Below are 23775 nucleotides of genomic sequence, written 5' to 3' on the forward strand. Positions count from 1 at the left end.
TTAAAGGGAGGAGTGAATTGAGACTACCAAAATGGCAATCTCATCTTAAAGTGCTTTGGAACATGCTTTGATCATGAAATAATTTTAATTTGTAGAATTTTCTCTTATTCCTTTCAATTTTTTAAAATTAGCTCTTTAAAATCTATATGGCTTGAGTTATTTTTTTTTTTAATTTTTTATTGTTGGTTGTTCAAAACATTACAAATTTCTTGACATACAAAATCCACACTTTCATTCAAATGGGTTATGAACTCCCACCTTCACCCCATACACAGATTGCAGAATCACATCAGTTACACATCCATTGATTTACATATTGCCATACTAGAGTCTGTTGTGCTCCGCTGCCTTTCCCAAGTATATATTCTCAAGTATAGTTTCTTTACACACACAAAGGGGAAAAAAAAGTCTTCAAGAAATCTACCATAATTGACCAGATTTTGACCCATGACAAATGTGCTTATGCATACAGAACTATTTATCAATGGTTTAAATGATTTTAAAAGGGGTTTTCAAACTTTTTCTTTTTTAGAAATAAAAAAACTATCCTCAGTTGACATTCTTCCTGTATGTCTAAACAGATAAAGAAATCACACTTCTATTTGGATTTGGTGAGGTGAATAAAGCAGATCTTCTGGTTATCCTTATTTGTTCCTTTAAGATGGTTCAAGATGAAACAATGCTATAAAATCCCTATAACTTTATAAAGCCCCATGACTGACCAAATAATAATTCAGAGAAAAACAACTATCTCCTCATAAAGAAAGAAGTCATTTGACTCCTGTAGCAGCCAGATTATAAGATGAATAAGTGCCTGTAAAGTTTAGTAAAGGCATTTCAGTGACTCCATTTGAGTTCAGATACTTGTGGCGAGTAGCAGAAAAAGGGTGAGTGTCAGGTAAACTTTTCTAATGAAAGAATTACAGAGATTTCTGATGCATTGGCTGGACTGAACTTGGTTTTCAGCTTTGAATCAAATCTGTTGGGCATAAAATTGGTTGATCCTAGGAGAAAGAAGATTCAAGAGAAGTAAAAGAACATAGGGCATCAAGTGACAATTAAGACTGCTTAAATGACAAAGAAGCATTTCTTCTAAAGTCAAAAATAGTCAGGTTGCCCTTTGCCACACTTAATGATCACTACTTAGAAATCTTTTAAAAAGTTCATATATTTTAAAGTAGAAGAATGTATGTGCTCCCAGATTACAAATATTATTATTATAGTTATTATTATACTTATTTGGTCAATTTTATTTGATTTAATATCCATTAAAGGCTTTTCAAGTTATTAATGGAAAGTAATTAAAACAATTTGTCAACAATATTTAACAAATTGAGTAAATTATGGTGAATTAATGAAGTGCTTAAATATCATCCTATTTGGAAGACCTTTGTGTTCTAACTTTATCTTTTTGATAACCATCACTCCCCTAGAAAATTTTCATAACTTTCTATAGTTTCTTTCTATATTTGCTCCCTTGTACCCATTCTGTGTGTGGAATAAAGCAATCTTTCTAAAATAAATGTAATGATGTCACTGCATTATTAAAAATACTCAAGTAGCTACCCACTGAGTGTATGAGTTGTTTTGAATTATGGAATAATCTATTCAAATTGAGTAGTAGTCAATGCATAATTAAAATATATAGAAGGCTAGGGATGTTACTCAGTGGTAGAACTCTTGCTTGGCATGCACAAGTCCCTGGGTTCAATCCTTGTACGACAAAACAAACAAACAAACAAAATAGAAGCAGTACTGTCTGGCTCAAGAGGAAATACAGAGAGTAGAATCCCATTTTTTAGCATTCAAAATAGGGCAGGTATTCCCTAGGTTTTGGGGGTAATATGAAAATCAATGACAAGACAAAATGTATATGATTCTGATAATATAAATTTAAAATATTCAAAGCAAAACTTGGCAACTCTAAAGAAAAATGAACAAATTCAAGTCATTCTTTGAAAATTTTAATATACCTCTTTCAATAATTGAGTAGAGAATCAGTTAGAAAATGTAATACCATAGATTTAAATAATAGAATTAACAATTATCGCCTAAAGGACTTACACAGAATACTTAACTAATAAATGTAAAATTCATTCTTCTCAAGTACATATAAACTTTTCCTCTCCGAAATTGTTCTAGTTGGGTATTTTAGTCATAGAGATGTAAAAGGTGACTAAAACAATTTATTTGCTTATTCATGTTGTCAAATGCATCTAACATCCTTTTTTCTCAGCATATAATTAACATAATTAATAGTTTCAAAATTTCTCCTAATGAAGATTAAAATAAGAATGAAATTATGGCATTTGCCAGTAAATAAATGGAACTGGAGACTATTATGAATTGAAATAAGCCAATCTCCCCAAACCAAAGGCCAAATATATCTCTGATATGCAGATGCTAACACACAGTAAGGGAGTGAGGATGGAAGAATAGAAATTCATTGGATTAGACAAAGGGGTATGAAGGGAAGGGAGTGAGGGATGGGAATAGAAAAGATAGTAGAATAAATTAGACATAATTTTTTCTTTTGTTCATAAATGAATACATGATCAATGTAACTCTACATTATGTACAAATACAAGAATGGAAAATTATATGCTATGGATATATGTCAAAATACACTCTAATGTCATGTATATCTAAAAAGAACAAATTTTTTTTTTTAAAAAAATGCTGCTTAAAATGTGATAATAAAAAGGTTAATACATTAACTTTCTAAATGATTAAGAAAAGAGCTTTATAACTCTTTGGGAAAGGAGAGGCTAGCTTGTGATCCATTTCTTTTTGATTTCTAGGGGACACTCCCAGAGCAAGAAAGAGGCAGGTAACCCAGTTAAACCTCAAATTATTATTATTTAAAAAAATTTTTTGGAGTTGTAGATGGACAGCATTCCTTTATTTGTGAACCTAGTGCCACACATGCTAAGCCAGTGCTCTGCCACTGAGCTCCAGCTCCAGCACCTAAACCTGAAATTATTAGAAAAATTCCTTCAGTTTAAATATTCTTGCACCCTATTCTTAACCTGAGCAAATTCAGATGTCCCTCTGCTTGCCTTCTCTGTATCCTATTAAAGTCTTTACCACATTTTATGATAATTGTCCTGAGGACACTGATATCACAGATAATTTACTATACTTTTAGTATCTGCAGTACTTAATAGTATCCCACACAGAGTAGATATTTAATAAATGTTGGATAAATTAATGTTGATAAAATCTAGTGTTCAAGATTGTATTTCATATTGTCAGTCTACATAGTTGAGACATTTTACGAATGAAAATACAATAGCTAAAATTATAGGTTTAAATATCTCCTGAAACATTTACAATCTCATTTAATGTAGAATATTTTAATCAGCTGATTCTTATTAAAAAGAAGTTTGTAGGGGATGGGTAACATAAAGCTGGAATATGTCCTTAACATATATGAGAGACCCTGGATTTCATGCATGGCACCTGCCCCCCTAAGAAAAAGGAAAAAGAGAAAAGTGAAACATGTACTTTACCAAAGTCAATCATAGTTTTATAATCTCAGAATCTTTGTTCTGTCTCCAAATTTAAAGAAGAAGCAAGAGAAAGAAGCAAATTAATATTAAAATTAGTAGTAGTAATAGTAACTTTGGATTTCAAATATATGACTAAGCATATGATGACAGTATGCAAAGTTAAGTGAATTATTTGAACTTTAAAAATAAAATATATATGTAGTTGAAACAGTGGTGAAAGTCTTCCACTCTGATAGAATCATATATCCAAAGATTATATTTCCAATATAAATACATTACTTTTGTGATCGCTGTGTTGATAAATAATAAAGGCCTACATTCCAGTCTAGGTATCCCTCATCCCAGTTCGAAAACATCAGACACAGATGTTATGATTTTTTAATGCTTCTTTTAGAGCACAATTCTTACTGTCAGAGCACCACTTTTTAAGGATTGTTATCTGGATGATTTATACAAATTTTCAGAACCTTATCCAATAATCTAAACTTCCTTTTTCAATGAGTTCACAAATTGGATTTTACTTGTCAAGTAGTGAGAAAAGAAAATCAGAAGGGGTCAGTACTTTATATATGATTGATTTCCTTCTAGGAAATGGATGACATGATACATTACTGCAATAAGATACCCACATTTTTGTTATAAATCATAATCCTCAGCGTTTTCTCACCTAAAAATCATGTAAACTTCTTTTGCACAAATATCACAGCCATTTTCTAAAAAGACTACATGTATATAATTTTCGGTATATTTTACCACTCTATTTTCCTTAATATATGTAAGTACAAATGAAGCAAAATAATTTCATTACATAGTATGTATAGTAGATACATGAAATGTCTGGCTAAGAAATTAAATGATAATAAAGGTATACTGTTACAGGGGATTCTATGAATAAAACTGGCTTGTATTCAACTATTCCTTTTATCCTTGTCCCTCATTCTTATCTCCTGAAAATTATTTTGGGGTTATTGTGTGAAAGAATTTGATGTAACATATCTTCACATTTTATATATGCAATAGAATATTCTAGCTTTTCCACTTCTGTATGGGTAAATCAAAGAGACTTCCTATTAAGTGTTCAATGAAGTTGTATGCTTTTATGATCATCTTTCTCTTGTCACCAGTATGCCTTTCATGCTAAAAAAAAGGGGGGGGGGGGTTAAATTACTATTTTATGATCATGTATAATTCTATACATAAATTTAAAAAATAAAAAAATATATATGTTGATACCTATTTAAAAATTTAACATAAAAAACTACTAAATAAATAAAACATCAATTTACATTTATGTATCACATTCATTAAAAATATGTACAACATTAGTCTTTGACTGTAAAATATCAGATTGCAGAATATTATCTTTTCAAAAGCTAAAATTCTAACCACTGTAAAGACTACCCAGTAATAGAAACTTTAAAAAAAATTATCAAAAGGCAATGAATATACAGCCACATAATACCTTTGAACATATCCATCAACAGATAAATGAAGATACAAGCCAATAAAATACTTCAATTAAAAATTTCCATGAAGTAGTTCATTAAAAATTTTTATTTATTTACTTTTTAACTACCCTTCTCTTCTCTTTTTTTTTCCTCTTTTGGGTACTACTACTTTCTGTACATGGCATGAAGCCAGGCAATATTTGCTTGCTTGCTTTCTAATTTTTCTGTGCAAATGCAAGTAAGGATCTATCTAACAATCACTTATAGTTTGATTAAAACCTACACATATCAAGATGCCATCTTGTATATTTGCATTTAAATCCTTTTATCTTTTATTATGGGATAAAAGATTGCTTTTTGTTAAAAGAATAAATAGGTTAGGAAGATTTGGAAGACAGGCAAGGAAAAGTCCTTTGTAAATAATATAGAGCTATCTGTGATGAAAATTTTTTTTTCATTTTTTGAAATGAAATAAAAGGAAATAAAAGATTGTGCATGGTACTATCATTTTTTCCTTTATGTTTTTAACTCCAGGTTTTGAAGATGTAAGGAAATCAAACTATTTCTTTGACTATAGTTTGGCCCCAAATCATCATAACCACGAAGCCAAAAGACTGACTTTCATCTGCTTTGAGTCACCCTAAAACCTCCCACACAGACCAGGCAGCAGAGGTAATGAATACAGAGCTGCTGCTCATGATAAAGAATGGATAATAGCTAGTGTGATGCCTTACCCAATCATACAGGATTATGTGAAATGGAATATCCAGATATCAAATTTGTGCTGTCAATTTGCTACTAAGCCATTCCTTTTGCAAAATAAGAAGACTGGACAGTGAAATAGCTACTAAGGAACAGTTTTAGTTGTTAAGGTTATAAGAGGTTTAAGTATGTGCACGATCTTTGTGATAATGACTGAAATTCTAGAGAATGGTAGGGAAATTCATTAAATGGGGGAAAGGACTAAACTAAAACCAAAACCATGTTTTGGTATGAAAAAGTAATAGTAATCAAAATAAATTGTTTTACATTTATGCCGAATGGCCTTGTAGCACAATAATGATTATGTCACTATTTTGTCAGATTAACTTTGCTATAAATTTTTAATTATAGCTATAAATCTAAATATTCAGCTCTTGTAATTTACTTTTTTTTTTAATATTCACTTAGTTCCTTGTATTTTCTAGGCACCAAATTATATAGTGGGAATAAAAACAATAAAGCAATCCCTGTTTCCATGAGGCTTACAATCTTGCCAATTAGGAAAACAAGTATAGACAAATGTCTAGCAAAGAAACTGAGGGCACAACATACCCACTCTCTTCTCTCTTTTTAAATGAAAATAAATATATAAGATAATCGATCTCAGACCTACAGTCAGCTAAGGCTTCAATAAGTAAATGTTAGAAATGATTCTTAAAGAAGCAGCAGTTATCCAGAAGAAAGGGAATGAAGAATTAGGACTTAAAAGCAAAAGAAACAGTAAATATACTAGCCTCAGAACTGAGATACTATGGAAAATTTAAAGGACTGATTAACTGGAAAACAATTCAAGAAGAATCCTGAGACAATGAGGTTACTGAAGTAAGAGTGAGTGAGTCCAAAAGAGTTCCAGAATATTAAACTAAAGAGTTGGGAATCTTGCTTGTAATATGGAAACAACTACATATTAGGAGCCAGATGAAATCATTTATGTGACATATGCTGGTAGCTTAGTTACACTACAAAGTTTAGAGAGAACTAGATAGAATTGAGAAATATGTAACACATAAAACTTAGTGAATTATTAGTGATTAACAGGATACAGGAGGGATAGAGGAGTTGGAGATGGCTTTCTGACTTAGGAAAATGCAAGGTGCTATGGTATTTACTAAGAGAAAAAAAGAAGCATATTAGTAGGATTCCAGTTTTAATTTTTCATTCTGTTGATTTCCGGCAGGGGGCACTAGGAGAACATTAGAAACTATTAGTTTTATCTTGTTTTCTGTTTCTGAAGACCTTAGGTAGGTAATTGAATATACAGGTCTAAGGCTAAGGAGAAAGATATCCACTAAGGCACATAATTGAAATATAACATGTTATGTCAAATGGAGTTATCAAATGGAAAAGAGGATAAACAAGAAATCCAAAATTTGTGATATGAGCTGATTAAGCAAAGATTAAGAAAAATATAGATAAGACATAACTGAACAAGTAGGCAGAAAACCAAGACAACATATAAGCATGACACAAAGAGAACATTTTAAGAGACCACTCAACAAAGTCAAATGTAACAGTGTAAACATGTACAGTATTTTAAAAAAATAATTCACTGTAACTGTTAAAATTTAATCCTCAATTGTACTTCTTGATATTTAATCATGAAAAATGCTGGTTTGCCTTTCCAGAGAGAAAAATTAACAGGCAGTATATAAAAGTAAAAAAGAAGGGAGGAAGGAATAGAATATGACAGATTAGTCCTCTTGAATATTTCAAAGAAGTTAAAAGAACAAAGTAGATCTATATAGAAAAGATGATATAGTTCAGTTGGTAGAGTGCTTGCCTAGCATTCACAAGGCCCTGGGGTTCAATCCCAAGCACCATAAAAAAAAAAAAAAAAAAAGAAAAAGATGAAGAAATATTAAGTATAAAAGTGCACATAATAGAACACTATACACATAATGACAAGCAGTTATTTTTAAATGTACTTCTCTATATGTTTAGCTATAATATAGAGAAAAAATTTACAAGAGTATAATCCATACTTATATATAATAGTTATATAAAAAAGTATTCAGTTGGGTATGTGATCAAGGAGGCCTTTTACTTGATCTATATTACTCATTTTTTTTCTCCAAACAATTGAATGATTCTATGTATATTTGTATAATTAAAAGCACATTTTAAAAATTATCAAATATATTTTTAAATAGATCAAATAAGGCCAAACCCAGTGGGGCACGCCTGTAATCCCAGAGGCTTGGGAGGCTGAGACAGGAGGATCACCAGTTCAAAGCTAGCCTCAGCAGAAGCCAGGTGCTAAGCAACTCAGTGAGACCCTGTTTCTAAATAAAATACAAAATAGGCCTGGGGATGTGGCTCAGTGGTTGAGTGCCCCCGAGTTCAATCCCCAGTACCCATCCCCGAAAAAAAAGATTAAATAAAATTGATAGAAAAGTATCCATTTAAAATTAATAGGTCTTTAATATGTTTACAAAGAATAGATAGGGAAAAATGAGGGAAACAAAAATAAAATATATGGAATTGATTATATATAGGAAAAAAAGCCATATATGAATATAAACACAAAAATTGCCTGGTAAAGAAAAAAAAAAAAAAAAGAAACCAATGGGTAGTTTTTCATGATAGAAAAAAGATAAAAATATTCTCAGGACATCTGGTTGCTTACTCATGTTTTATTAAAAAAAAATTAAAGGTCAGTGTTATAGATTGGATAATTAGAAATATCCCTCATGTTTTGGAATCATGGTCCCCATTACAAAAAGGTTCAGAGGCAGGCTTTCAGACAATAATGACAGTGGTAACATTATCAGTGGATTAACCCATTTAATGGATTAATAATTTGAATAGACTACCAGGTGGTAACTTTAGGCAGGTGGAGCATGGCTGGATAAAGTAGGTCACTGGGGGTATGCCCTTGGGATCTTTATCTATCCCTGGCCCCTTCTTTTTTTTCTTTTTGCTTCCTGGCTGCCATAAGCTGAGCAGATTTCCTATTCTGCCATATTTGGCCTCACTTCAAGCCCAGAGCAATGGAGTTGGCCAACCATGAATTAAGACTCTAAAACTATGATCGCAAATAAACTTTTTCTCCTCTAAGTTCTTCTTGTCAGTATTTTGGTCACAGCAATGAAAAGCTGACTAACACAGAAATTGGTACCAAGAAATGGGGTCCTATTTCTGTGACTAACCTGACCATGTAGCTCATATGCCTTTGGTAGTGGTTTAAGGACTTTGGAAGAGTTTGGAGATGCAGAATAGAGAAGCCTTAGAATATTATAAACAGAGCTCAAATGGCGTTTCTGGTAGGAGCTCAGAGGACCAGAATGCCAAATGGTATATGAACAGTAAAGACTGTGCTCAGGAGGTTTCAGACGGGAATAATGATTCTACTGTGAATTACACTAGAGGCCATTTGTGCAGCATCCTGGCAAAGAACATTTTGCCCACATCCTGAGATTTTTCTGTAAGGCTAAATTTAAAGGAAATGGACAAATTAATCCGGTAGAGGAAAATTTCAAGGTAGAACAGCAGCATTCTGGCAATGGCATGAGTATTGCTTGCAGCTTTTAGCCAGCTTTAGTGTGATAATCAGGAGCAAAAGGCATAGAGGAAAGATTTTTTAAACTTGCAGTTTGGCCTGTACATGTGATTGCTGAAGCTTGCCACTACTGAACAGAAGCTAACTACTTTGTATGGACAATAGAAAAGATGTCTTGATGGCATCTCAGGAATCAACAAGATCACACCCATTGCAGGTTCAAGGGTGTTAAAATGTAAACTGTTTAACAAGACCCCAGGGGTACCCTATTTATACAGGAATACCTAGGAAGTTTTTACACAGAATACCTAGGAAGTTTCCTCAGGATTCCTTTCACAGTGCTTGGCCATTCAAGTGCTTGGATGCTGCAGCAGCCATGGTCCAAATGGGCCTGGCTACTGTGCCAACTAGTGATAGACTTTGACATCTATCATGTGATGCTGGTTTTACAGGAATGCAAGATGCTGAAGTTAGGGAGTCACAAAGTTTCCACTGAGATTCCAACAGAAAACCTATGATGTCAAGCAAAGTGTGTCAGGGCCGAATCCCTGTAGGCAGCACCTGAGAGGGCGATGTCTGAAGCAGGGAAAGTAATGCCAAAGCTGCATGGAGACCCCAGGATTAAGAGATGCCAGGAATGTGGAACATCTGCTGAGAAAAACGACAGGAAGTGAGCAGAACCAGACAAAGAAAGAGTCCACATGGGCTCAATCAGTAAGGTCAAAGGGGTAGAGCTGTCCAATTCCTTTGGGGCCCATATCACACTAGTACAAGTGATGCCCCAGATCCCAAATGCAGAGCTGCAGTATCTAATGTTTTCCTGGCTGTCTGGTGTTGGTTTGGTCCCATTCCTTCTTTCTATGCCAACATTCCTCCCTTTTAAAATGAAAATGTTCATTCTGTGTTATTATATATTGGACATATGTAATTTGCCTTTGATTTTTACAGAAACAATTAAAAGTTATTTGCCTTTGGTACTGGAGGGGCCTTTGGATTTAGGCTTTGAACAATGTTGGAATTGTTATAAGAACTCTTAGAGATCAACTGAAAGCATTTTGCACTGTGAGATGGAAAAGAGCTTTTGCAGACCAGGGGTAAAATGTTATGGTTTGTGTCTAGAAATATTCCCTGAAAAACTCATGTTTTAGAAGTACAGTCCCCAATACAACAAGGTTCAGCGAATTGTAACCTCAGAAGTGAGTTAATCCATTTGATGAATTGATAATTTCAATGCACTGCTAGGTGGTAACTGTAGATAGGTGGTGCATGGTTGGATGAAGTAAGTCACTGGGGGTGTGTTCTTGGGGATTATATTTTGTTCCTGGCACCCTGATTTATCTCTGTATCCTGGCTCTCATGAGCTGAGCAACTATCATCAATCAGGCTCTTCCATCATGATGTTCTGTCTCACCTCAGGTTCACAGCAATGGAGTGAGCTGACCACAAATTCAATTCTGAAACTCTGAACCCAAAATAAACTTTTCTTCTTTTAAGTTTTCCTGTCAGGTATTTGGGTCACAGCCACAAAACTCTTAATAACATAGTCATGGTATTAATGTGGCACCACAAAATTTGTTATCTGTCATAAAGTTTAAGGGACATCAAGGGCAAGGCCTGAGGAGCAGGAATATTTAATTAATAAATTGAACTAGAAAATTATATGAGAAAGATCTAAACAATATTTTAAAGCTAATAACCCAGTCAGTAAAAAGGAAAGAGAATAAAGAGTTTTCAAAATGTCTTAAGAGTCATAGTATATAAATGACAGACATTGGAAGCATTCAAACAAATGGTCTGCAAGGGTTCTGATAGTGGGGGGTTCTGATCGTGGGAATATATAGGATAGTGTTTCCAGTATATTTCCAGGGAGTAAAAGGTGCCCTGTTTCCGATGGCTGGAATATTCTGCAGTTTTTCCCAGGCACTCTTAGGATAACCAATGCATGCTTAGCCAGAACACATATCTAACCATAAACAAAAAATCTTACATTATAACCTGCCGTAACCTACTTGACGATATAATAAACAATAATGTACAGTGACCGAATGTAACCTATTAGTATAAATAAAGTTGGCAGGTTGGATGAGGAGCCATTCTGCCTTTGTACCTTGCTTCTGTCTCCTTTTGATTTCTTTACAATGATCTAACTGCCAGATTAAAAATATTCAGAAAAACCTTCTTTCTGGTAAGTACTACTATATAATTCTGAGCCAGTGCATAATATGAGCAAGAACAAAAGTATGCATTAGTGTTGGTCATGATGTTTAAGATAAGGGTATATATTCATTGTTGGAAATTAAGCACACTATCAGAAGTTCATACCGTGACTCACTGAAATTCTACATGTAAGTGGTAATGAGTGATAGGGCACAGTTTTATTTTAAATATTCTAGATTTTTTTTTCAAGCATTATCATAGTTTGGATATTGTTTGTGTTCTCCAAAGGTCTATATGCTGAAAGCTAGTGTAGTGGCAGGGAGGTAGTGGAACCTTTCTGAAATGGGACATTGTGAAAAGTTTTTACATCCCATCCTCAGAAGGGATTAATGTAGTTATTTCAGAATCCTGGTTAGTTCCTGAAAGAGTGAGTTTTATTAAAAAATAAATAAAAAATAAAAATTCCTGCCCCCTAAATCCCTCTGACTTCTAATCTTACTCTGTGATCTATCCCTTTTGTATATACTGCCACCATGAGACAATTTGCTACATGATATAATACAGCCAAAAGGCACTCAACCAGAGCTGAACAGATATGGCATCATGCTCTTGAACTGAGAGCTATAAAAGCTTTTCTTTATAAAATTACCATCCTTGGGTAATTTGTTATGGCAATAGAACAATGGACTAATACAAGCATTAAAAAATTGGCATTAATTGGGAAAAGTGTATAAGTAAAAATCTCTTGGCATCCCAGTGGCTTAGAAGGCTGAGACAGGAGAATTACAAGTTCAAAGCCAGCCTTAGCAACTTGGCAAGGCCTTAAGCAAGTTAAACTCTCAGTATCTAAATAAAAAATATAAAAAAGGCTTGGGAATGTGGCTCAGTGGTTAAGTGCCCTTGGATTCAATCCCTGATACCAAAAAAAAAAAAAAAAAAAAGTCTCTTTGGAACTAGATGGATGGCATTAAGGATGTCCCTAATGCCTCTGATCAATGCAGGAAACCAAATACCTCTTTTTTAAAATTTTTTATTTATATATGACAACAGAATGCATTATAATTCTTATTACACATATAGAGCACAATTATTCATATCTCTGGCTGTATACACAGTATATTCACACCAATTCGTGTCTTCATACCTTTACTTTGGACAATAAGGATCATCACATTCCACCATCATTAATAACCCCATGCCCCCCTACCTCTTGGTGGCCAGTTACTTCTGGAAAACATCTTAGAAGGCAGATGTGTGAAAACTAGTTATAATTTCCTAAAGAAGATAATATTCTTTAGGAATATAATATTAAATATTAGACATTTAATATTCTTGATGACCACAGCAAAAACTTAAAATAGTTACTCATTTTAAACAGACACTGCTGTATTTCTGAATTCTCTGCACTAGCTGACTCACCTAGAAGATTACCAAAATTTGCATCCTGGTCCAAAGTTACTCCTGTAAGAGGACTGATCAGATTCTGATAAAAGGATGATGAACCTTAGGCTTGGGACAGTCCCAGTAAACAACTTTGAACCACGGAAAATCATCTGTACCCTTTAATGGACAATGTATATGATAATTGCATTTCACTAGGAGTTAGAAGTCATAGCATGAGAGCAAAAAAGGAAGAGGTTGGGAATTCAAAGGCATTAATCATGGATACCTACATAGAAAGTATTTCATTTGACAGCTTGACATGCTTTGTCACGCCCATGTACATTATGCTAGAAACTCAAATACACTTTTGTATTAACAGTGCTCACCTTAAGAGTTCCATCTGTAGAACAGGCAAATTCCTCCTTTGATGTATCCTACAGGTTGCCTTTTGAGGATCAGAAGAGAATAACCAACTTCGATCATTTGAACATGGAGCATCAACCAACACCTACAACAGAGAAAGGCAAACAATGCAAATATGCTGTCAGGCAAGAAGTTTTTAGAAAAGCTACATAACAAACAGTAAGTAAAAAAAAAAAAATTTCTTTGGAATAAAAAATATATGTGATAAGTTCTTTATAATCTTTTCTCATTAATATGTTTCAAAAATTTTTCCTATGTGGTTTCAGTATTTGGGTTTTGTTTGTTTTGTTGGGGGAAATGCAAGATGGGAGTCTTCTTAAAGTCTACTAATGTCTATTAATGACATTTAATATTCTTGATGACCACAGCAAAAACTTAAAATAGATACTCATTTTAAACAGACACTGCTGTATTTCTGAATTCTCTGCACTTATTTTTAAGAACATTTCAATTTCAGTTTACTGAAATAACCTTTTTTCTTCAATTCTCATACTCTGATATGTTACTATTATATTAAAGCTGTCCAGTAGACATGTCTATGGATTAATCCAAATAATATCTGATCTTTTCCTGCATATTCTTCAGGTACCTGGAAATATAAAACATCCTATAATCCCCAAACCCAATGTTTCTGTTTCCTGTGAACTTTGTTGACCATCAAATTAAAAGTGCACCCATGTTCACTTTATCAAAATTTCCCAGAGTGCTGAGAAAATGTACTGGGCTATATCTGGGAACAGAAGGAAAATCACAATAACAAAGCAACTAAATTTTGGTATTGGGAGTCTATCAGTTTGTCATAATGTAATAAAAGTACCTTGTCAAATGTTTCAGGCTGAGCATCTCCTATTTCTCTGCCATCTGATTCAGACACTTTAATTACATTTATCAAAGGTTGTGGGATGAAAGATTCTAATGTCTGCCTCAGCCACCTCAGTCTCAGTCTATCGTATTCATTACAATGAAGATACCCTAAATATAAAAGATTAAAAAGTTTCACATGAAGACAATGTAATTGTTAAATTCTTTTCAGTAAATAAATTTCAGAACAATAACTTTATCATAATTATATAGAAACTGGGCTCAGAGGTAAAAATTATAATTATCTTATACTTTAAAAACAGAAATACATACATGTACACTATAATAGTCATACCTATATACCCTTTCAGAAGTTCTAATATTTATTCAATCAAGTCTAATTTTGGGGTAGGGTGAAAATCTAGAGAATTATGAATTCCTAAAGATGAGCTATATAACAATACCTCAGACACCGTTCTTACAGCAAAGCACTAACTGTCAAGAACAAACAACATATTTTTATATTGGATAGATATGTATTCATCTGCTGAGAGCTACAGCTGAGTCGGAATGGCCCCTGGCATTTTGTCAACAGTATCGGTTGAGAGGCGAGCCATTACTATTCGCCTGGGCCCGCTACTTTGGAGTTTTCGTGGGGATTCCTGGAGAGTTCGCATTGGTTGGGGAAGTGCCCGAAGAGGGAGTTCCAGTTGGTGGTTCCTGGAGGAGCCGCGTGGCGTTCGGGAGAGTTCCCGGGGAGCGTGTGTGGAGTGTGCTGGTGGAGTTCAGAAATAAAGTTTGTTCCTGTTTCAGTGGCTCATGATTTGCGCCCAGCCAGACTGCGGCATTTGGCGGCCCGTGCGGGGAACGCCTGAAGCTCAAAGGTAAGTGAAATTGCTCGCCCCTGAGGGAAGGTGAGAGAATGGGTGACCATTTCAAAAAACAATATGTTCTTGATTTTTTGTTCCGTTTTTGTTTCATTCTGTTTCGGTTTTGTTTTGTGTTATCTTGTTGGGTTGCGTTATCTTTATAGTAGATTAGAAATTAGTAAAAAACAAACTGAAAGAGTGTTAAGCAAATTGTTAGAGGTCCAGACTATGGTAGAAAACATGTTAGATCAAGCAAAAGAGAAGGTCTCTCGAGCTAGTCAGACAGAGGAAGAAAATTTAAAGGAAGAAAGCTTAAAGGAGAAACAGCTATCAGGGGGGAAGCTACAACAGGAGGCTGCTACTAACTCTGTTCTATCACCAGAGGGCATAATTCAACCAACAGCTCCACCTATGGAGACAGCTGAGTGGCCCTCAACCCCTGTAGTTGATAGATGGGAGCCTGAGACAGGACCTCAAAGATTAGCATGCCCTGTACTTGAGCAGACAGGAGGGCAGCGAATTCACCGTGCTTTAGATTTCAAAACAGTGAAGCAGTTAAAGGAGGCTGTAACAACCTATGGTCCTCAAGCACCCTTCACTGTAAGCATGGTTGAATCCATTACCAACTTGGACATGACGCCAGCAGACTGGGCTAGCATGTGTAAAGCTGTGCTAAAAGGAGGGCAATATTTGTTATGGAAGGTTACCAATGAGAAATTTTGCACGGAGACAGCTAGGCGAAATGCAACAGCCGGTTACCCTCAAAGAAATCTAGATATGTTGTTAGGAAAAGGACCATATGTAGTATTGGACAACCTAACAGACACGGTTCCTAAGCCACATTGCTTGTTGTTTAATTAAACAGAAAGGGAGAGATGCTGAGAGCCACAGCTGAGTCGTAATGGCCCCTGGCATTCTGCCAACAGTATTGGTTGAGAGGCGAGCCATTACTATCCGCCTGAGCCCGCTACTTCGGAGTTCTCGTGCTACTTTGGAGTTCTCGCGCTACTTTAGAGTTCTCGTGGGGATTCCTGGAGAGTTTGCATTGGTTGGGGAAGTACCGGAAGAGGGAGTTCCGGTTGGTGGTTCCTGGAGGAGCCGCATGGCTTTCGGGAAAGTTCCCGGGGAGCGTGTGTGGAGTGTGCTGGTGGAGTTCAGAAATAAAGTTTGTTCCTGCTTTATTGGCTCGTGATTTGTGCCCAGCCAGACTGCGGCATTCATCCATGGTACAAGCTATTAATTTTAAATGCAGGAAAATAATATAGTATGTGGGAAAAACGTTATAGACTCTATAACGAGGAAGACAAGTTATTTTGAGTTGGGAAATTTTAGGGAAGTTACTTAGCTCTTTAAGAGTTTCGGTTTCTTTGAGAATGGGGATTATCTAGGTATCTTATAGAGTGGCTGTTATGATTAAGTACAATAGACATTGAGAACAAGATGGTGGCTAAGATGCTCATTGATCCTCTCCTCTCTGAGACACTACAGCTATCCACAGATCAAACTACCTCACAAGAACTAAGGAAGGCAGGTGAGAGAATACAATGTCTGGTTTTAGTATAAAAATAAGAATAAAAATTGCAAATAAGAAGTCAGGAAAGAATAACTCATGTCACCACTCCCACAACACCAAGCAGTATGGCATAGAAAGAGACACTGCCCACTTGGGGGAGTGAGAAGGAATTAAGCAAGACCTTAGACTTGAAACCAGGACCACTATACTGAAATCCAGTGCCTCATAGAGTCCCATAGTTCCTGTCCACAGGCAGTACTTACAGACTAAGCCTCTAGATATTCCTTAGCAAGGTAGCTGATTGCCTCCACTATTTTTCTGCCAACATGAGGCAGCAGAGTGAGAAGCAATACTCTGCCAACTAGGGAACTGGGCAGGAAAGTGAGCTTAGACTTGCACTGGAGCCCAGAGCCAAGACTACCATGATGGAGCCCGAAGTCCATGTTCTCAGTCTACAACTTGTAGATGAAGCTTCTATACCTGCCTGACATCAAGTAAAGACCTATACTCTGGTAGGACAGACTTGTATTTCAGCATGCATCACTGCCAAATTCTGTATAGGTCTGGTGTACATCCTTGAGTCAGTACTGGTCTTTACAGCTGCGAGACTTAGGTGTGAACAGCTTAGCACAGCCTGGGCAAGTAAGGAAATTATCTTTACCACCCTTCCCCCAAACTTGGGCAGCACAGCAAGGAGCAACACTCATTCCATTGGTGAGTAAAACAGGAAAGTGAGCACAGGACTGCCTTGGAATTCAGTGCCAGGTCGATGATGCCTAACACTGGGTAGATTCTAATGGTCCCTGTTCTCAAGCAGTGCCTTAGAATGGAGTATCTGTACCTGTCCTGGTACCATAATGAAAAACCAGCCTCTACCTCAAAGCAAAGCCTCTCCAAGGAAGGGACATGACCTTTGTCCTTGAAAAGACCCACAGAGCACTCCTAGGCACATTCCCACCATGCTAAGTTGTTTATCTACAAATACAGGAGAGATCTCCTGTGCCAGGTGTCCCTGACTCAGTCAGGCTAGGTGGGGACCCATAGCAACCCCCTAGCAGCCACCAATCAGCATGAGACAGGGAAATACCTGGGATGCCAGATGACCCTCCCAGTAGTTTATGGTGTTGGGAAACCATGTAGCTCAGCACGAACACCCCTTTTGGCTTAAACTAATCAGTTCAAATGAATCCCCCTCTTGTAGTAACCAATCACCCCTACCCAACATGTTGCTGCCAGTAAATGTGCTAATCATGTTTTAGAGTTGTTATTTGATTTTCCCGCGGTGTGTGATGATTTGCTAAGAGATGCTATGATGTATGTGGGGGTCCCTGCCTTCTCCAAAGAGCATATAAAACTGCTGCAAACCTTGGGCTCGGGGTCTCTCAGCATCACCAGTTGCTGTGTGCGCGAAGAGGACCGAGCTAGCTAGCAATAAACACCTCTTTGTTGCTTACATCAATCTTGGTCTCTGGTGATCTTTTGGGGGTCCCGAATTTGAGCATAACAATAGTTTATGATACTTCTATTTCAGTCAGCATTATCCATGGCTGGGGGTAAAGTCTGGGCAGACAGACTATACTAGTGTAGGTACCTGTGCTGTACTGGTCTTGGTGGGCTCAGAGTATGACTCAGTGTTTCAGTGTTGATGCCATGGGACTTCCCACTCCATTCCTCCCTGACAGTATAACACAAAGAGCAACTGTCCACTTTGGGCAAGAAGAGAGAGGCAGGCATTCAAGTTGTTGCATAAGATCCTAGAGCCAGTCCTTCTGTGATGATGCCAGAACCCAGAAGAATCCTGCAGTATCTGATCTCAGGCTTGTGACTAGATGAAGCATCTGGGTCTACTCCAGTCCCAGATGGAGGCTTGCAGACTTTCCTATTTAGTCACTCTTCCAGTTCATTTAGCCAAATACCTACTGTAGATGTGGGGCAAAAGTAGGCTTGGGGACCCCTCTAGCCTTGAAATAACAACAGTATATTTCTAGCAAACCTGGACTTAGAATGCCATCTAGTGATGAAACTGCAGAAAGGTCCACAGGCTTAGAGAAAATAAGCAGACTGCTTTTAATTTTTAGGGGGGCAGGCCCAAAGAAAGCCAGATTATGAAAACTAGAATAAACACCTAATCCTCTAACACAGAGACTTCATTATATGCTAACAAATGTCAAGAACTTTCAGAGAATCATGATCTCATTTTCTGATAAAATAAAGCACCAGAGACTGACCATATATTAATCAGTATCTGTGAACTCTTAGAATTCAATGAACTTCAATAAAACAATAAAATCATTCAGTGCTGTAATAAAGAATCTTAACAAATTGAATTTTAAAGAAATTAAACAGAAATCCTGTGATGGAAGGTATCACTAGCAGAACAGAAGAAAAATAATCAGTAGGCTAGGAAACAGGTTATTTCAAAATACATAGTTGATGTATTCTATACTTATAAAGTTGCTTTCTGAGGGAGGGCTGATTAGGGTTGCTAGTCTGTCATACCAAGGGAAACAGAAGCCCTAATCATTGCTACATCCCTTACCTTTCCATCTACCATCCAATGCTTTACACATAGTACATGCACACGATATATAACTGACCTAATTTTTGAAACATGGAATTATAGTAAAAAATATTTTAATCACAAGTAAAAAACCAGAACATAAGTAATAACTTTAGCTTTAGTTAAGATTCTCAATTCAGCATTTTAAAATAGTTCCCAGCTGAAATATAGCTTAATGCTACATTATTATTTTGCTTAAATGTATATTTTATTTTAAATGGTCTTAGGTTGGTTGAATTTCTAAAAACATAAAGTGTCAAGTGGCATGTTTCCACATGTATATATATTAATATATATTAATTACATTGAGACAATTTCAATTTATGTCAAAATTTCATTTAACCAGGAAGGAAAGTAAAAAATTCCTGAAAACACTACTGAGGCTTTAGTTTCTGTACATGGCAGCCTTTGGATCACACAAAGGAAGTGAAATGGGTAGCTTCATTCATTTATTTTTGTATATCTAACTTAAGAGAAAAAAAAATCCTGCCTTATTTCTAGTTCTGTCAATTATGCTCTAGTAATTATGACTGATTCCCATTTTCCTCTCAGTGTAAAAACTGGAATATTAAAAGTGCTAAAAAGGCTAGTGATAACTTTCTCTGTACATGGAAACAATAGTATAAATTCATAAAAGAACAAATGGCAACATTACATTTATTAACTTCTTGATATTAGATTAGAATACTTTTGAGAGTACAACCACTTTAAGGTTCTGATTTACCAAGTACTTATTACGAACTAGGTACAGAGTTAGTTGCTGCAGACATAAAGATAAATAAGAACCCCTTCCTACACTTAATTACAGTCAGCAGTGGAATGTCACTGGGAAACCCTGAAATAGTCAATACCACAATGGTGAAACCTTCGATTCAGACCTGGGCTTTGCCAATTACCTTAGACAATTAACAGTTAACTTTTGTCTCTGTTTCATCTATAAAATAGGGCTCATAATCACCAACTCACAGCATTGTAGAATTGTGAGATAGTATATCGGACACAGTCACATTGTTGTTCTAAGCCCTAAGACTTTAGAAGATGTTTATACAGAGATATAAGTTGTTTGCTTATCAAAGCATATTTGAAAAGCATAGATTTATGAAATGTGAATAACATAGTTCATGGCACAATGACTAAAATGGTCATTCTTTTTATTACTACTCCAAAGAGGATACACCTAATAAAGGGAACACAAAGAAGGCTTTTTGGGGAAGTTGATTCCTGAGGTAAAACTTGAAGAAAAGGAGTTAGCAGAGGAAGAAGTGCAAAGTGGTACCAGTAGAATGTGCAAAAAAAAAAAAAAAACTAGAGATATGAAGGAGCAGGAAGGACAGCAAAAGAAATTCAACAAAGAAAGGAGTCCTTCTGATTTTTTCTACTAGGAAAGGCTAACCAGAGGTCAGATATCACTGACAGTGAGGAGAATTTCACTCCAGGAAGGACACAGCCCTCAGCAAGAAAGCTGACCATCCTATTCCACCAAAGATAGTTCATATGTTAATGCTTTCCTGTTTAGAATCATAGCTGGTTACCTCTTTTCTATTAAAAAAGCAAGGCACTACAGAGGCTGGGATCACAAAACAAAACAATCGTCAGTTCATCACTGTACTAACAGGTTGGAGCAGCTGACCCAACAGAAAAGTGGACTCTTTTTTTCAACTGGAGTAAAATATGAGCTTTTTAATTGTTCAAAGTTGTAAGCCTCTTTTTCAAGAATAATGACCAGTACTAATCTAAAAAACTTTGGTGTATAAACTGCACACCTAGTACAGCCAACATTTAAAGTTTTGCATATGAAAGCTTTGATTAGCATTGCTTCTGCATTCCAAATTCCAGCACTGTGGTTAACCTAATTTGGGCTTTAAGCATCAGCATGAAGACATCTGTACTTTTTAGTGAACCACTATCATTAGTGAACTTACATGAAAAGCTTCTTTACTTGGAACACTGCCTACAGTTCACTTGGTATAAAAACAGGAAGATTCTTCCCCACTTCAAACTCCTAGAATATACCAGTTTGCCTTTGGGTTCCTAATCAAATCAACTTCACTACCACAAATATGTAAAATATTTATATCCTACTAATGAGGAAAATTCAAAATTAAAATACTCTCTCTTCAAAATGGTTTCCAAATTTCAAGTTTCTCTTCCCTCTTTTATAATATTAAAAATTCTGTATTCAGAATTCATAAGGATAACCTTATAACAGTCAATATAAAAATATTGCCAAAGAACATAGAATGGAAGTAAATACAAATACTCCATATAATATGTGATTCTTATAGGTAGCAGAAGGACATGAGTAGTAGAAACTTGAAGTTAAGGGGACAATTCCATAGACTAAGCCTATGCTTTCTTTTATAAAGCAATTCACTTAAGGTCATTCTGGCCCTGCTCTGGATTAAGTCAGTAGGATATGTTACCTTACCTGCAAACAACCCTTATCCTCATTGCTTTTCTCTCTGGGTAGAGGAATGATCATCCAAAGATTCTTTCCATAAGAAAAACACAATTTACCTTGAAAGTGAACTATTGTGATCTTTACATAGAACAAAGATTCCAAGACTTAGGAAGATAAGATACTTAAAAACAAAGCCCAACAACCATAAAATCTGTACAAACAAGTTCCAATAACACTTGGTCAAAGTGATTAAGAGCTGCCTTTAGATCTTTAACATGGTATTTTAATTTCATTATAATAGTAAAATTACCCATCCCCCTGGGTTTCTCTTGGGGACCTGTGGGTAAAATCATGTGCAGTAAGGACTGTGGGAAGCCAACATTACACATGACTGAGTTACACTCCCTGGCTGGGTGCTGAGGTGCTCAGTTGCAGAAATGTGGCAGAACTGGGAAGATGGCGGCGAGGGGAGTGCATTGCCCCCGTGTGCTGCTTCACTGTGTGGGAGTATGACAAGTCAGGACGGCTAAAGGCTATCTTGTTAGGAATTTCCAGCAATAGTGGGGTGCTCCAGAACCTGGAGGAAGGATTTCCATCGCACAAGGATCGGCTACGGGGACTCAAACGCGAGAGGTTTGTCGCATGGAGGGTAACACTGCTTATTCAGCAAATCGCCCCGCGGCTAGAGTCTGCAGCGCGCGCTGGGAAACGAGGAGATAGCGACGCAGGGATACAGCGCTGCAGTTTCTGCCAGCCGTGCAAGCACCGTACTCAGGGTTGAATTCTGGGTTCGAGACGGGGGAAGGAAGCGGTCCATCTCGGTTCTCCACACCGGTCAGACCACAGAGGAGGCCAGCAGCCACCATGTTGGAAAGCTGACGTCACCATCCCAGTTTTCGACTGACCGCAGCTCATTCAGCCATAGAACAGGTAATTTCAGGCTGCCATTCGCCTGCGGCTTGCAGACAGATTGCTAGGGTTCAGTGCCTGGGTGCTTCTTAGAACCTGATCTTATCGGAGCGAACACCGAGCGCGGGGCGGCCGAGTTCCGGCTCCCGGAACTGCCCTGGCCCAGGGCTAGGAGCCCGCGGAAACTGCTTCTCGGTCCGGGTCCTGCTGAGGGCAGGTCAGGACTCACCCCTTGCTTTGGTTGCCCGGCAAGGGGAACGAAATGCTGCCATTCGCATAGGATACCAACATGGCAGAGATCTGATGTCATCAGAAAGCGGCGGAGGAGAGAACTTCATCAATACCAGCGGCGACAGAAACAGTTGGTCTCCTGGTAGGGGGGGTGAGGCACAGACACCCGAGTCTCCTCAATTTTTCGTCGAGCCAGAGGGGAGGAGCCGGGCCGCCGCCAGCACCCGGAGCAGGCCCAGCGGCTCGCCAGCATGGTGGCCGCGTGACCCCAATTGGAGAGGGGGCGGAGCGGAGCCGCCACCCGCACCCGCAAGGTGGGCAGACCCGCGACCCAGTGGTACATGGGCGTGGTAGGAGGGGCAGGGCAGAGCCGCCGCCCGCGCTTGCAAGGTAAACAGACCTGTGACAGCCTGGCGGGTCAGGCCCAGTGGCCTGCCAGTGTGGTACACACGTCACCCCAACTGGAGTAGGGGCAGAGCAGATCCTTCTCCCACGCCCGGATCAGGCCCTGCCGGTGTGGTGGCCACGTGACCCCAATTGGAATGGGGACGGAGCGGAACCGCCACCCGTGCCCGCAGGGTGAGCAGACCTGTGACCAACCTGCAGATCAGGCCCAGGGGTCCGCAGGCGTGGTAGGAGGGGCAGGGCAGATCCGCCGCCCGCGCCTCCAAGGTAGGCAGACCTGCGACAGATCGGCGGATCAGGCCCAGGAGCCTGCTGGCGTGGTACACACACCACCCTAATTGGAGTAGGGGCAGAGCAGAGTCGCCGCCCGTGCCAGGAACAGGCCCAGCGACCTGCAGGCGGGGTAGTCACGACACCCCAATTGGAGTAGGGGCAGAGCAGAGCCACCACCCGTGCCCGAAAGGTGGGCAGATCTGCGACCGACCAGCGGGACAGGCCCAGTGGCCTGCCGGTACGACAGACACGTCACCCCATTTGGAGTAGGGGCAGAGTAGAGCTGCTGCCCACGACTGCAGGGTAGGCAAACCTGCAACCGACCGGCGGATCAGGCCCGGTGGCCTGCCGGCATGGTACACTCGTCACCCCAATTGGAGTAGGGGCAGAACAGAGCCGCCACCAGCGCCCAGAACAGGCCCAGTGACCTGCCGGCGTGGTAGCCACGACACCCCAATTGGAATAAGGAGAGAGCAGAGCCGCCGCCCGCGCCTGCAGGAAAGATACGCAAGCAGTATGAAAAGACAAGGAAAGAAAGGACCACAAGCAATGCAGGTCAACGCAACTTTAGAAGAGGTAACAGCTGCAGCAGATGGAATGTCAGATAAAGAATTCAGGATATACATGCT

General features: G+C 37.9%; 1 protein-coding gene across 4 annotated transcripts in view; it reads right to left on the minus strand.

Annotated features, from left to right (window-relative positions):
* The window catches only part of Nsun3 (NOP2/Sun RNA methyltransferase 3), a 70988-nt gene that overhangs the window by 28732 nt on the left and 18481 nt on the right, over nucleotides 1-23775 (minus strand). For all 4 annotated transcript variants that reach the window (XM_046455375.2, XM_046455372.2, XM_058582917.1 and 1 more), the window contains 2 exons: nucleotides 14002-14156; nucleotides 13148-13269 (listed from right to left, as the gene is read on the minus strand). In XM_046455375.2, coding sequence (XP_046311331.1) covers nucleotides 13148-13269; nucleotides 14002-14156 — 277 coding nt within the window. The remainder of the gene's footprint in view (nucleotides 1-13147; nucleotides 13270-14001; nucleotides 14157-23775) is intronic.

The sequence above is a fragment of the Marmota monax genome, unplaced genomic scaffold (genome assembly GCF_021218885.2).
Source record: "Marmota monax isolate L192 unplaced genomic scaffold, Marmota_monax_Labrador192_F-V1.1 WCK01_AAM20220418_F8-fsc00053, whole genome shotgun sequence".
NCBI classification, from domain to species: domain Eukaryota; kingdom Metazoa; phylum Chordata; class Mammalia; order Rodentia; family Sciuridae; genus Marmota; species Marmota monax.